Here is a 12,510-nt window from a genome sequence, read left to right as displayed (position 1 = left end):
CAGCCAGATGTGGATTCCACAGGGAAAACAGCACTTGCCAGCACCCTCCCCATTAAAAAGATGCCACACAGCAAATCGACATAAAAAATCCATTCATCCACCTGTAGTCAAAAAAAAAAAAAAAAAAAAAGGGAAAAAAGGGGAAAAAAAGCATACAGAGAGGGTGGTTTTAGAGTTAAGAAGTGTGGAGTTTAATAAATACCAGGTCTAACATCAACCCCCTCTGCTCCAGGGACAGGGATCCCACTGCACAGGAGCAACACCCCAAAATCACAGCTGGACTCGATGATCTTAAAGGTCTCTTCCAGCCTAAATGGTTCTATTATTCCATAAATGATTCCATGAAAAATCATTACTCTTGGAGATGAAAGGCTCTTTTTGATAGAGTTAAAAGTGGACTTGGTGATTTTTTTCCATGAAGCACTAAAATGAGATGGGATTTAAAAACTCTGCAATGACAGAAAAACAAATTACCTGGGAACTGAGGTGGCTGTGGAAAATGCTCTGTGTGGGAGAAATTCAAATGTAAATTGGATTTTTAAAAAAAGGAAATATAGGATTTACTGGTAAATTATGTGTACCTGTGGAAAAGGCAATGAAACCCCAGCTGGAGGCACAGCAGAGCCACAGTGACCCCAGCCAGGACACTTTTCCTTCCTGATCTCCTCCAAACTCCTCCTGAACAGACACAGCTCCTTCAAGACAACTGCTGAGAATGGGAACATGCAGTTTTCATTACAAGGTTTAAATGCATTTCCTAAAAATAACCTGCTGTATGGGGCTTTCAGTATCAGAAATAACTCCATATACACCACTAAAAGCTGATTATAATTAGTCACACAAGTAAAATTATGAGTGTAATTAACTACAGCAATTAATTGAAATGCCTTTGGCACATTATTTCCCTTCTTGCAGTTGAATGCAATTTGCATTTAAAGCTATATCATAAAGGGTATAAGATGGTAATCAATTTGGGTTATTTTATTATCTTTTACCTGTTAATATCTTTTGAAGCAATTTAGACTTCCAGAACTCAAATACAATTTGATATAAAAGAAAACCCAAACACTATTTTAATGACTTTTGTTTCCCCATAATCCACTCCAAGCCACCTAAACTTTTCCCTGCCCTTCCTTTTTATTGCTTCACAAAAATACATTGGTTTCCATCGAGTGGAATCACCTTTAGAGTGTCACCACCCTTCCCCTCCCCACCAGGGCTGCTCCTTGTTCCAAGCACTGAGAGTTCTTGATGGATGAGTTTGCAGATTGGGGGTGGTTATGAAGAATTTATGAGAGAGAAAGAAAGGCAGAGAACTTTTACATTTTGCTGATTGTGCTGATGTCGAGATTAAACTCCAAATAAATCATAGACAATCCCTATCAAGAGTGCAGTATCTTCGTAAGCCTCCAGTCACTGGAGTTTGTGGTACACAAAGCTCTCAGCTTTACACAAAATGCTTTTCTTACAGGCAGTAAAATACAATGGCTCATGTCCTGGAGCCCAGCAGCCACTGGGAAACACAAGAATAATCCTGGTGGGGCAGCAGTGACCTCCCTGAGGAAAACAAAAGGAGTTTATGTCTTAAAGGAGAAGGATAAAGACAAAAAAAAAAAAAAATCAGCTGTGGAGGTGCTGAAGTTTCTCTGTGAAGCTGAGACCCTCTGGGACTGCTGATGCCCCTCGTTCCCTTCCTGCCAAACACATCTGAGGAGAGGAGGATTCACCTCTCATTTCCACCTCCTCAGGGAATTCCAGGGCTCCAAACCCTTGGTACACTCCAGACATTTTGGGGAGGATTCACCTCTCATTTCCATCTCCTCAGGGAATTCCAGAGCTCCAAACCCTTGGTACACTCCAGACATTTTGGGGAGGATTCACCTCTCATTTCCATCTCCTCAAGGAATTCCAGGGCTCCAAACCCTTGGTACAGCTCAGACATTTTGGGGAGGATTCACCTCTCATTTCCCCCTCCTCAGGGAATTCCAGAGCTCCAAACCCTTGGTACACTCCAGACATTTTGGGGAGGATTCACCTCTCATTTCCTCCTTCTCAGGGAATTCCAGGGCTCCCAACCCTTGGTACAGCTCAGACATTTTGGGGAGGATTCACCTCTCATTTCCACCTCCTCAGGGAATTCCAGGGCTCCAAACCCTTGGTACAGCTCAGACATTTTGGGGAGGATTCACCTCTCATTTCCACCTCCTCAGGGAATTCCAGGGCTCCCAACCCTTGGTACAGCTCAGACATTTTGGGGAGGATTCACCTCTCATTTCCACCTCCTCAGGGAATTCCAGGGCTCCAACCCTTGGTACAGCTCAGACATTTTGGGGAGGATTCACCTCTCATTTCCACCTCCTCAAGGAATTCCAGAGCTCCAAACCCTTGGTACACTCCAGACATTTTGGGGAGGATTCACCTCTCATTTCCTCCTCCTCAGGGAATTCCAGGGCTCTCAACCCTTGGTACAGCTCAGACATTTTGGGGAGGATTCACCTCTCATTTCCACCTCCTCAGGGAATTCCAGGGCTCCAACCCTTGGTACAGCTCAGACATTTTGGGGAGGATTCACCTCTCATTTCCACCTCCTCAAGGAATTCCAGAGCTCCAAACCCTTGGTACACTCCAGACATTTTGGGGAGGATTCACCTCTCATTTCCTCCTCCTCAGGGAATTCCAGGGCTCTCAACCCTTGGTACAGCTCAGACATTTTGGGCACTGGGAGCTGGGACAGTCCCAGCAACGTGGAGAGAGCTCAGCCCACAGAATGAGCAGAAAAATTGCCAAGGCTCCATTTCCTCCAAGGCTTTTATAACCCTTTTTTTAAACATTTTTTTTTTTTTTTTGATTGGCAGGAACACGGTGTCTTATCGAGCACTGCAAAAGGGCTCCGGGGTCACCTCAGCCTCTGGGCCGGGCTCCTGCTGTCCCTTTGTTCATGTGGCACTGCCAGGCCATAAACGGGATGTTGGGGTTTATGATCCCACAGATAGGAGCGCACATGTGACAGAACTCGATGGATTTATTCTAGAAAAAAAGGGCATTAGAGCTCTTAAAGCACAAACACTCCGATCACCCTTTAAAATCCGGTGCGATTCCCGCGGCAGCCGCGGGGCTGTTTCGGGGCTGTGGCGGGGAAGGCCCGGGGGGAGCGCGGGCAGTGCACGGGCCGCGATTTCCAAATGCCTGAGGTAAAAAGTTTCCAAATGCCTCCGGTAAAGTTTCCAAATGCCTCAGGTAAAGTTCATCAAACACCAAAATCCTGCCTGCGGGCTACTGAGCAGAGCTCGGCAAGGATTCAGCCTCGGGCAGAGGTGAAAGCACAGGAGGAGTTCCCTCATGGGCACAGGGGTTCAGCACCCCTCACAGAGCTTGGTTCATTTCCTGCAGAAAACCAGCAAGATTTATAAAATGAAATTCATTTCCTCTCCTCCCATCCCTTGCTCCTTTTTCCCCTATTGTTTAAAGAAGAATCCCCACCAATGACTGCAAAATCTCAGCTGCTCATAGGAGCAAACCAGGGATGCAGCACAGGCTGGAATGCACAGCCAGGGAAAAACCAGGCACAGGAGGGAACTGCAAAGATTAGGTGGAAACAGCAAAATTCTGAAAGGAAAATTCAATTAGGGCCCTACCAACAGAAATAAAATCCCTGACAGGGCACAGCACAACGCAGAAATTACAGATAATACAATGACCAGCCCACAGCACACTGGGATTTTGGTGTTCCAGATATTTGGGGAATCCTTAGCAGTAAAATTGCGGGGAAGTTTTTGTACAGCTTACAAGGGATTGTCAGCATCAGTCAGCTGAGCTCCAGCAGGGAAGTGATTGTGCCGAAGGCAGCTGAGAGGGGTTGAAGGGCTGGGAATGGTGCAGGTTGGTGTCCAGCTGACAGGACAGCACAGCCAGCCAAAATAAATCTGGCCCCTCTCTGCAAGCAGTCTTCCTCAAATGCCTTCCTTTGGAGTAATTTTTTATTTTAGGCAAAATACACAAACAAAAGAAAATAGTGTCAGTTTTACTATTGTACACATGAATCAAAAATATCCACTATAATCATCACCAAAATAAATTATTGTCCCGGACTGGAATGGTGGGAAACTGCAGTTTTCCTTTCATTCAAGTGGAGGACATTTTATGGAAAGATATTCCTCAGGGATAACTTACATTTCCATGGGTTTGAGTAAGAGTTATCAGGCATTTATTCATATTGTGGCTGTGCATATTAAATTTAGTACTGTGGGAAACAGAAAAAGAGCCTGACGAGGATCTTAAATTTTTATGCAAGAGAAATGAAGGATGACACTTCAGAAGGGGCAGAAGCACCTTAAAACTGCAGCTTTCCATGAAAATGAAATCGCAGATAAAATATATTTTGATATTTGGGTGACTATATTTTGATATTTGGGTGCACCCTTGTTCTTTAGGCAGGTAACTCCATGCAGCATTTCCCCAGTAAAGCACTTTCCAGCTGCATTTTTAAGACATAGAACCCGGCTAAGAGAACCCTTCCCTGTCCCCCTTTTCTCTCTTTTATTTTTTTTTTTTCTTTAAAGCACAGAGCAAAAGAAGTTTTGTTTAACGGGCTGGAGCAATCAGAGGGATCAGAGCTCAGGTTGCGGACGTGTCAGCTTTTCCACCACTGATCCTGTTCCCCTCAGCCATCCTGCATTTATTTTTAAAAGGTCATTAAGCGAGACACAAAAGGTGAAGTGCAACGTTACAGATTTATAACCTGGCTGGGCTCTGCCTGGAACACAGAGCTCAGGTACAGGAGGAGTCTCTTTGTGCTCTGCAACATCAAAGCCCAGCAGCCAAAGGCAGGGGAAGATATTCAGAAGGGAAATTCACATCTGTGTTCTATCCCCCACCTCCCTTAAGTCATCCCTTAGTGTATTTTATTTGAACTCTACCCTTCCTCACACTCAGCTTGGCTTTTGCTGTGTGGCAGCACCTGCCACTCTCATGGAAGAAAACCTCAAATTATAGCCAGAGGTTTGGGCCCAGTTAAATCAGTTAAACAAGAGATTTTGTGCCAAAAGCTGATCATTCTTCAGGTCACTCTTAATTCTTACTACTTAAGCTGCAGTTAGAGCAGCCAGATCTCTGGATTACGTTAAAATCCAAAGTTAATGTCTTTTTTAACTGAGCCACTATCTGAACACACACACTGAAAACAATCACCGTCCCTCTTATAATTCATTCATAATGACTTAAAGAAAAAAAAAAAATAAAAAGGAATTGGAAGGAAAGGTAAGAAGTTTAAACAGCCAGTGTGACATCCTTGCTCACATCTCGTGGCCAAGCTGCTCCTCTGATATGCTGCCAACTCTTTATCAAAAAGCTTCCACTCCAACTCTCTTTGTTACCAGTTAAATGCTGGGGCTGCCTGTGCTCAAAGAGTCTGTGGGCCCAGAGATTTATTCCCTGGCGTGTGTCTCTTAAACAGGGACATTTATATAATCAAACCTGCAGATAAAAAGGCACAGCCACATGGCAAGCAAACTTTCCCAACGTGTTAGCTCCTGAGCAAGGTCCCAGACATGAGTATGTGCTCACAGCCAGTGTGCAGCACCAGGGCCTTCCTGGGTGGAATCCTTCCCTGCCCTTCAAGGAGAGTTTGGGTACAACAGGAATGGCTTTGATTTAAAGGGGTTTTTATTCCATATCAGAAAGAAAGCACCACGGAACAAAAATTCATCCACATTTCTGTTCTGCTTGCTGGGGGCTCTCAGCACAAATCTCCAGCACTGAGCTGTGGTTGAAATCATCCCTGCATGAACTGCTGAGCTCAGAGCTCCAACTGCAGCCAGCTCAGCCTGATCTCTGCAATTCCCTGGGGCTGGTTTGAGCTGGGGGGGCTGGAGCTGTGCCCCAGCTGTGTCCTGACAGTGCTCAGCTGAGGGACATCAGCACAGCCCACACGTAATGGCTCTGCTCCTGCTGAGTATTCCTAAATATCTGAGTCTGCCTCACACTGGGGTACGTTCATCCTGCCCCATTGCTGAGCCACTCCTCCCCTCTCTTGGAATGCCAGGATGGTTTGGGTTGGAAGGGACATGAAACATCTTCATCCCACCCCTGCCATGGCAGGGACACATTCCACCATCCCAGGCTGCTCCCAGCCCCATCCAACCGGGCCTTGGGCACTGCCAGGGATCCAGGGGCAGCCACGGCTGCTCTGGACAAGCCCCTGATGTCCTCTGCCCTCCCCAGGCACCAGGGGACAGCTGTCACCTTGTCACCCGAGCCCGGGAGGAGGGATCTGCCTCACAATGTCCGGGCTGAGCTCTGTAATCACCCTGTTCCTTGCATTGTCTCCCTACTCCAAACATCACAGTACAAACACCATTTGTAAGGGTTTTGATTTGCCAGTGCTGGTGTTGGATCCTTTTTCTGGCCCTGCAGCAGCAGCAGCAGCAGCTTCCCTTTGTTTTCTCCAGCTCCCAACCAACACCCACGCTCCAGCTTTCCTGCATCTTCTCCTTGGGAGACCAAGGATTATCTATAAGACACATAAATATTTTCCCCAGAAAAATGCTGTGTTGGGTGAAGGCACAATTTCATTGCATGCTAAACATACAGGAGATTTAACCTATATCACATTTCAGCAAACTTTAAACCAGATTACCCAGAGATGCAGCAATTCCTGGACAAACTTCTGTGGGATGTAAAGACTGAGCCAAACCTGCTGCCTCAAACCTTTTCATTGACTCCAAACATAGACTATAATCCACCACCTATTTGTTGGTTTAGTTCCTTTCTTCAACCTCAGTTTGACCAAAACCTCTCAAATTCATGGTGTAAAGACAATGTAACTTGCAAAGTACTTTGAGGGAATAAGAAGCTGGGGAAGAGTCAAAAAATACTTGGGATTTAATAGCTCAATGCAAAATAATACCTTGGTCAGGGCCCCAGGAGATCCCTGTGCTTCCCCTGTTCAGGATCAGGGAAAACCAGAGGATTTTAACCTCACACAGAGCTGAGAAACAACACTGAGAACGTTCACAGCTGTTTAGAGACACTATTTCCAAAATCCAAAAGAAGTCATCACACACCACAGCTCTCCCAGCCACTTCATTTGGACTTTGCACCCAATAAAAACCTAACTGTGAAAAAAATTTCACCAGCACTGAGATAAAAAATATCAGAGTACAGAGAGTGCTGCATGGCCAGCTCTCACAAACACTCTGACAAAGGCTCTGAAGCATCTGCTGCTGTTTATTTTTTTTGCAGGGAAGGGAAGAGCATGAACTCTGACCACCCAAAGCAGCTTGTGACCCACCTGGGGACATCTCTGTGTTCTCATCACGAGTTCTAAATGCACTGGTAAAAGTTGGGTGAGGTTCAGTCTTCAGGTGTGTCTGAAATGACCCAAAATATAAATAAAACCTGTATTTTGTCACAAGATTTCCTCATTGGTTTTCTATGCTCACAACTCCCAGCGAAATTTAATTTCTATCAAATCTAGAAGCATCCTTAATCTATTTTCTCCTTTGTGACTCATTTTGCTGAAGGGACCTTATCAAACATTGCTTTTCATTTTCACAAACAGGAAATCTTTTACACACGATCGAGGAAGCCAGAGGCTTGTCCCAAACAAAAGGCACAATCTCCCCAGCTCCTGACAGGTTTTTATTTTCCTGAAACGATAAATCAGCAAGCATGGATGACTGCATTTTACTCACTTCTTGCTTCAATTTACTGGACCTGAGGGAAAAAGGGTAACAAAAGGGATAATTAATATCATTAATATCTACGTGGATGCTCCGGGCCCCGGGCCAGCGGCTGTGCCTGGAGCCCAGCACGTTCTCAGGACATGATCACAGATAAATCTGGGATATTTTGATATTTAGATACAGGGAAAAGCAGGGATAGAGCCTCCTGTGCCAGCCCAGGGGAGGACAGGGAGCAGGGCTGGAGCAGCAGCTCCAGAACAGATCCAGCACTTGGATCAGGATGGAAAATGCCTTTGGATTTGGGATTCAGGGAAGGGAAGGGACAGTGGTCACTCCTGTGGGCAGCAGGGCCCTGCAGGGTTGGTGCATCCATCCCCTCTCTGGAGGGAACAAGAGGGTTTGGCACAAGAGGTGCTGGCCATGCTGTGTCCTTCCCCTCCCTCCCAGGAGAAGCACCAAAAGCCACCCCAGGTTTGCAGAAGTCTGGCTGACCCACCCCAAAACCAGGACAGGTGCTTCCAGCACTCCACACACTCAAAGGGAGCAGGGAAACCCCAGCAGAGCCCATTTCCCACTGCTCCCACCTCACAAAAGGGGCTCTGCTCACTTCTGAGCCCTCCTGTGAGACCTGCACAGTTCTGATCTGGGAAGTCAGAGGGATTCAGCAGCAGCACATGGCTGCAGGCTGGGCAGGGATGTGACACCTTCATCTCTTCCATGCCCCCTGCTGCACTGAATCAATAAAAGCTTTACCACTGACAGCAGCAGGTATGAACATCCTCAGTAATCAGTTTTTCATCCTTTTCAATTCCCCTTTCAATACCACAAAGCAACAGAGGGAAATTCATGACAGGAACTCCTTTATACTGAAATGAAATTTCCAACCTTGAAAATGCCCAAGTGACCCCAGTGAGGCCTGGGGTGACCACACCCAGTAAGAATGACCAGTGCTCCGAGAGTTATCACCAGGAAAGTGTCACCACCCAGTGCTGCACCAACCCTCCCATCGCAGCCACAGATGGCTTCGCTTCCAGAGACACTCTGGGGATGCTGCTGCGTGCTAATCCTTGGATAAATACCCACCGAGCATCTTCAGGGGCTGTAAAAAAAGAACAATGGTTCATTTCCAGCTAAAGAACCCAGGTGATGCGTGCTCCTGACATCAGCTCTCTGCAGACTTTGGTCTGGTTGCCAACTCAACCAGATCCACTTCCTGCTTGGGGAATAGCAGGGCTGGGAGTGCAGCAGGGCTCTCCCACCCTGCCTGCCCAGGGGAAGTGTCCAGCACTGCCTGCAGTCCCAGCTCCGTGGGCAAACAGCCCTGGCTGCAGCAGGGACACCTCAGGCACCAGGACTGCACGTCAGGTACCTGCAGATCCTGTCCAAAGACACCAGAGCAAAGCCTTCCTGTACCTGAGGGATCACTTCACTGCTGACACGGATTGTTTTCAAGTAATAAGTGTTATTATCATCAACAAAATACCCAACTTACCTTTTGTAAACAATGAAGAAGCTGCAAAGAATTGCTGGATGCACGCCCATGCTTCAGCTTTTGGATTGACAAAGGCATTTAAGCTCCATAGAAGCAGCACAGACACTTCAAAGCAGGAAAACAGTTATTAAAAATTATCTGACAAGAAGTGACACTTCATCTGCATCCACAGTATTTAATTTGTTTGAATAATATAGTTACAGATAAACAGGTTCACTCCATATACAATTACCAATACCTTTGTTTTAATACAGCTCATATTCCAGTACATCAACACTATTTTATTTACAAGGCATTTATGTACATTAACATCTTTCTAAAGTCAGTGCATTGTCAATAAGTTTTATACAATAATTTACAAAGTGAATGTAGTTAATAGTTAACTTAATAAATTTACTACTAATTCTTGAATTAATTTAATTTAAAAAATTAATTACAACCAATGTAACAAACACAGAAGATCAAATAACATTAGTAGATTGTGCTACCTGCTTAAATAAAACATTTTAAAGTAAATCAGTTGAAAATCTTTCACTTTTCATGGAGTTTGAGGAGGGAGGAGTAGACAAGTGGGTCTTGAAAAAGCTTCTAACCTAGAAATTCACTAGTCATGTTTGCTTTTCTTTAGGCTCAATGTTCAGACCACTTTAAAGATAAAAGACCATAGAGGATAAGGAGCAACACCTGACAGGTAAGACAAGACTCATTTTGGAACAGATCTGCTGTCCCCAAAGAGGCACAACCTCCAAAGGCTGGCAGGGCTCTGCCTGGGCAGACAGCCCAACCAGCTGATATCATTTCTTCAATGGATAAAGCCCAGATCCTCCTGGAAATGATAAACTGCTGAAGGTTTGGCATTCTTGTCAAACACCCCAAAATGAGTCCAAACATTAATGGCAGAGAACCACGTGAGTAACAGTTTTGTTAGTGAAGGTACGAAAATCTAGAGAACTGGGAAGATGATGTACGACAAAATCAATAAGCTGCTTAAGCTCAGCTGAAGAACAAAAGGCCAAAAGAGTGAAAATTTTTATCTTCATTCAGATATGCAAACAATTTAACACTGAAAATGTTTAAAGAAATGCCTGCTCAAAAAAAACAACCCTCTTTTTTTCCAGTCTCTGCTAAGAGTCAGTCACACTTCCCTTCATGCAAGAAGCCCCTTGAATTACAGAGCATGTTGCAAGGGCATGGAAAGCAAGTCTGGTTTAATTGCAAGTATTTGCATAACCTGGTGTAACAAACAAACAAACAAAAGATAATTTGAAAAGGCAATCAAATTCTGAAAACAAGAAACTGAGTTAGAAAACCAGTAAAAAAAAACCTCCATCCATGAATGCTACGACAGCTACCTGACAGCCACAGCTTCCTCCTTGGAAATACACAGTGGATACTCACAGCCATTCGCTCCAGAGCCCTTACAACAACAACAACAACAACAACAACAAAACCAAACAAACGGTGGGTTTCAATTGAATGCATTTTCAAAAGTGCAAATTTCAAAAGCAACACCAGTCATGAAACATAAGCTCAAGCATCTCTCCTTCCAAAAGCTGGGAACGTTCTGTGCAATGTGCACATTTTAAGACACCGTGAGTGTAATCACAACTACTCTCTCCAACCTGAAGTTTCTTCTTGAGGCAGCTCAAAAAAGTTTGAGCCAGCACTCTTCAGGCAGAAAAGCCATTCCTGAAACATGTTGATCTGCACAGCCAACACGTGGAGAAAACACAAGTATAATAAACCATTCAAGTGTAGAAATGAATCTCTTCTCAAATGATGATTTGGTTGTGCTCCCAACATACAGAAAGAAAGCAACTGACACACATTAGTGGTGGCAAAACTGGAAACTTCTCTTCCCCATGGCAATACTTTGTTTCCATTTGCACACTTTTCCTTCTCTTGCCTTCCCTGTTTTGCCAATAAAATGCAATAAAACTGCAGGAAAAAGGAGGTAGCAATATCATGTTGTCCAAAGACAACACTAGAAATTGTTTTTCCCCATTACCTTAAACCTAACGAGAGCCTCGGGGGGTGTTAGAACAGTTGGTAAACTCTACACTACTCTGTTTAGCTCTTATTTGGATGTTTAATTTAGCTCTTATTTGGTCCTAGTTGGCTTTTCTCAAACCATTGGATTTAAAGGCCAGTGGCAGTCTCAGATGTCCAACATCAGAAACATTTCGAGCATGTAGTGAGAAAACAGAACAAAACAATACTACTGGATATTAACTGCTTAACCAGGGGCTCTTTTTGTGCTTTCAGCTCACAGGGGACAATGACAACCACAAGCTGCTCTCTGTCTCAGTCACGGCCTCCCCGGGGCACATCCCAGGGTTTCTCCCTCAGCCCGTGGAGCTCAGCTCACTGCAGCACACAGTACTTCTTGTAGTCAGACTCGAAGTCCTCGTCCATGCTGCTCGTGTCTGCCATCTTCTTGCCATCGATCTTGGGCAGGAACTGGGCATAGTCCACCCCCTGCTGCTCGTAGAACAGAATGTAGGCAGAGTCCGTGTCGATCTCGTCCGGGTGCAACTCCTGACAGAGGGAAAACAGCCAGAAAAACCCCCTGGGATCACTGCTGCACTTCAAACACACCCTGCTGCCCCAAAAAGGGTATTTTTAACTGGGTGCAACATAAGGAATCCCATGTGCTGTCTCCCCTCTTTGTTATCTCGCTCCATGAATTACTTGGGAACTCTGACAATTTTATAGTGATGAATGCAAATACTTAGAAGTGTCAGAGCTGAGTTATTCACCAATTGAATACAAACTGCTGCCATCATGGAAATGTATTCCTGGCTTTCCAATCTTAGTCATTTTTCCATCTTTGTACAAAATAAGCATCTTCCCTTAACTGTGGGAGCAGCTGATGAACAGATGTTACCTTGGAAAAAACCTCACATACAATTTCAGTTAATAATTTTAATATTTAGCTAGTGCAGCTTTGGAGATGCTCCTGATTTCAAGCAGCAGCTCTCCACAAATGTTTGAGTTAGTGGAAGGTGTCCTTGCCCATGGCAGAGGGGTGGAATGGGATGAACTTTAAGGTTCCTTCCAATCCAAACCATTCTGTGATTCTAAAATTGCTTTAGCTAGAATTTCGGATTCTAAATTTCTTCAGCTCTGGGTAACCAAGGCAAAAATTATTTGAAATAATTAGAATAACGATGTGAAATAATGAGGAAAAGAAGTGCTTTACCTTGCAGCTGCTGTCATTGTAGCAGTACCACTTGTTGTTCGGGTTTTTGGCATAAGTGACGTAATGACCCCCGCCCATAATTCCTGAATGGCACTGAGGAAAATGAAGGAGAAAAGAAATCCTGGATCAAACAT

At 44.8% G+C, this 12,510-nt stretch overlaps 1 protein-coding gene across 6 annotated transcripts in view; it reads right to left on the bottom strand.

Moving 5' to 3' along the window:
- Positions 1–9,335: 9,335 nt before the first annotated feature.
- USP32 (ubiquitin specific peptidase 32) overlaps positions 9,336–12,510 on the bottom strand; it is a 64,044-nt gene continuing 60,869 nt past the window's right edge. For all 6 annotated transcript variants that reach the window (XM_059865595.1, XM_059865594.1, XM_059865597.1 and 3 more), the window contains exons 33-34: positions 12,377–12,469; positions 9,336–11,712 (exon numbers count right to left, since the gene is read on the bottom strand). In XM_059865595.1, the coding sequence (XP_059721578.1) occupies positions 11,539–11,712; positions 12,377–12,469 (267 nt within the window). In that variant the 3' untranslated portion in view covers positions 9,336–11,538. The remainder of the gene's footprint in view (positions 11,713–12,376; positions 12,470–12,510) is intronic.

This window comes from Haemorhous mexicanus, chromosome 22 (genome assembly GCF_027477595.1).
Source record: "Haemorhous mexicanus isolate bHaeMex1 chromosome 22, bHaeMex1.pri, whole genome shotgun sequence".
Taxonomy (NCBI): domain Eukaryota; kingdom Metazoa; phylum Chordata; class Aves; order Passeriformes; family Fringillidae; genus Haemorhous; species Haemorhous mexicanus.
This window is presented reverse-complemented; position numbering and strand designations above follow the sequence as displayed.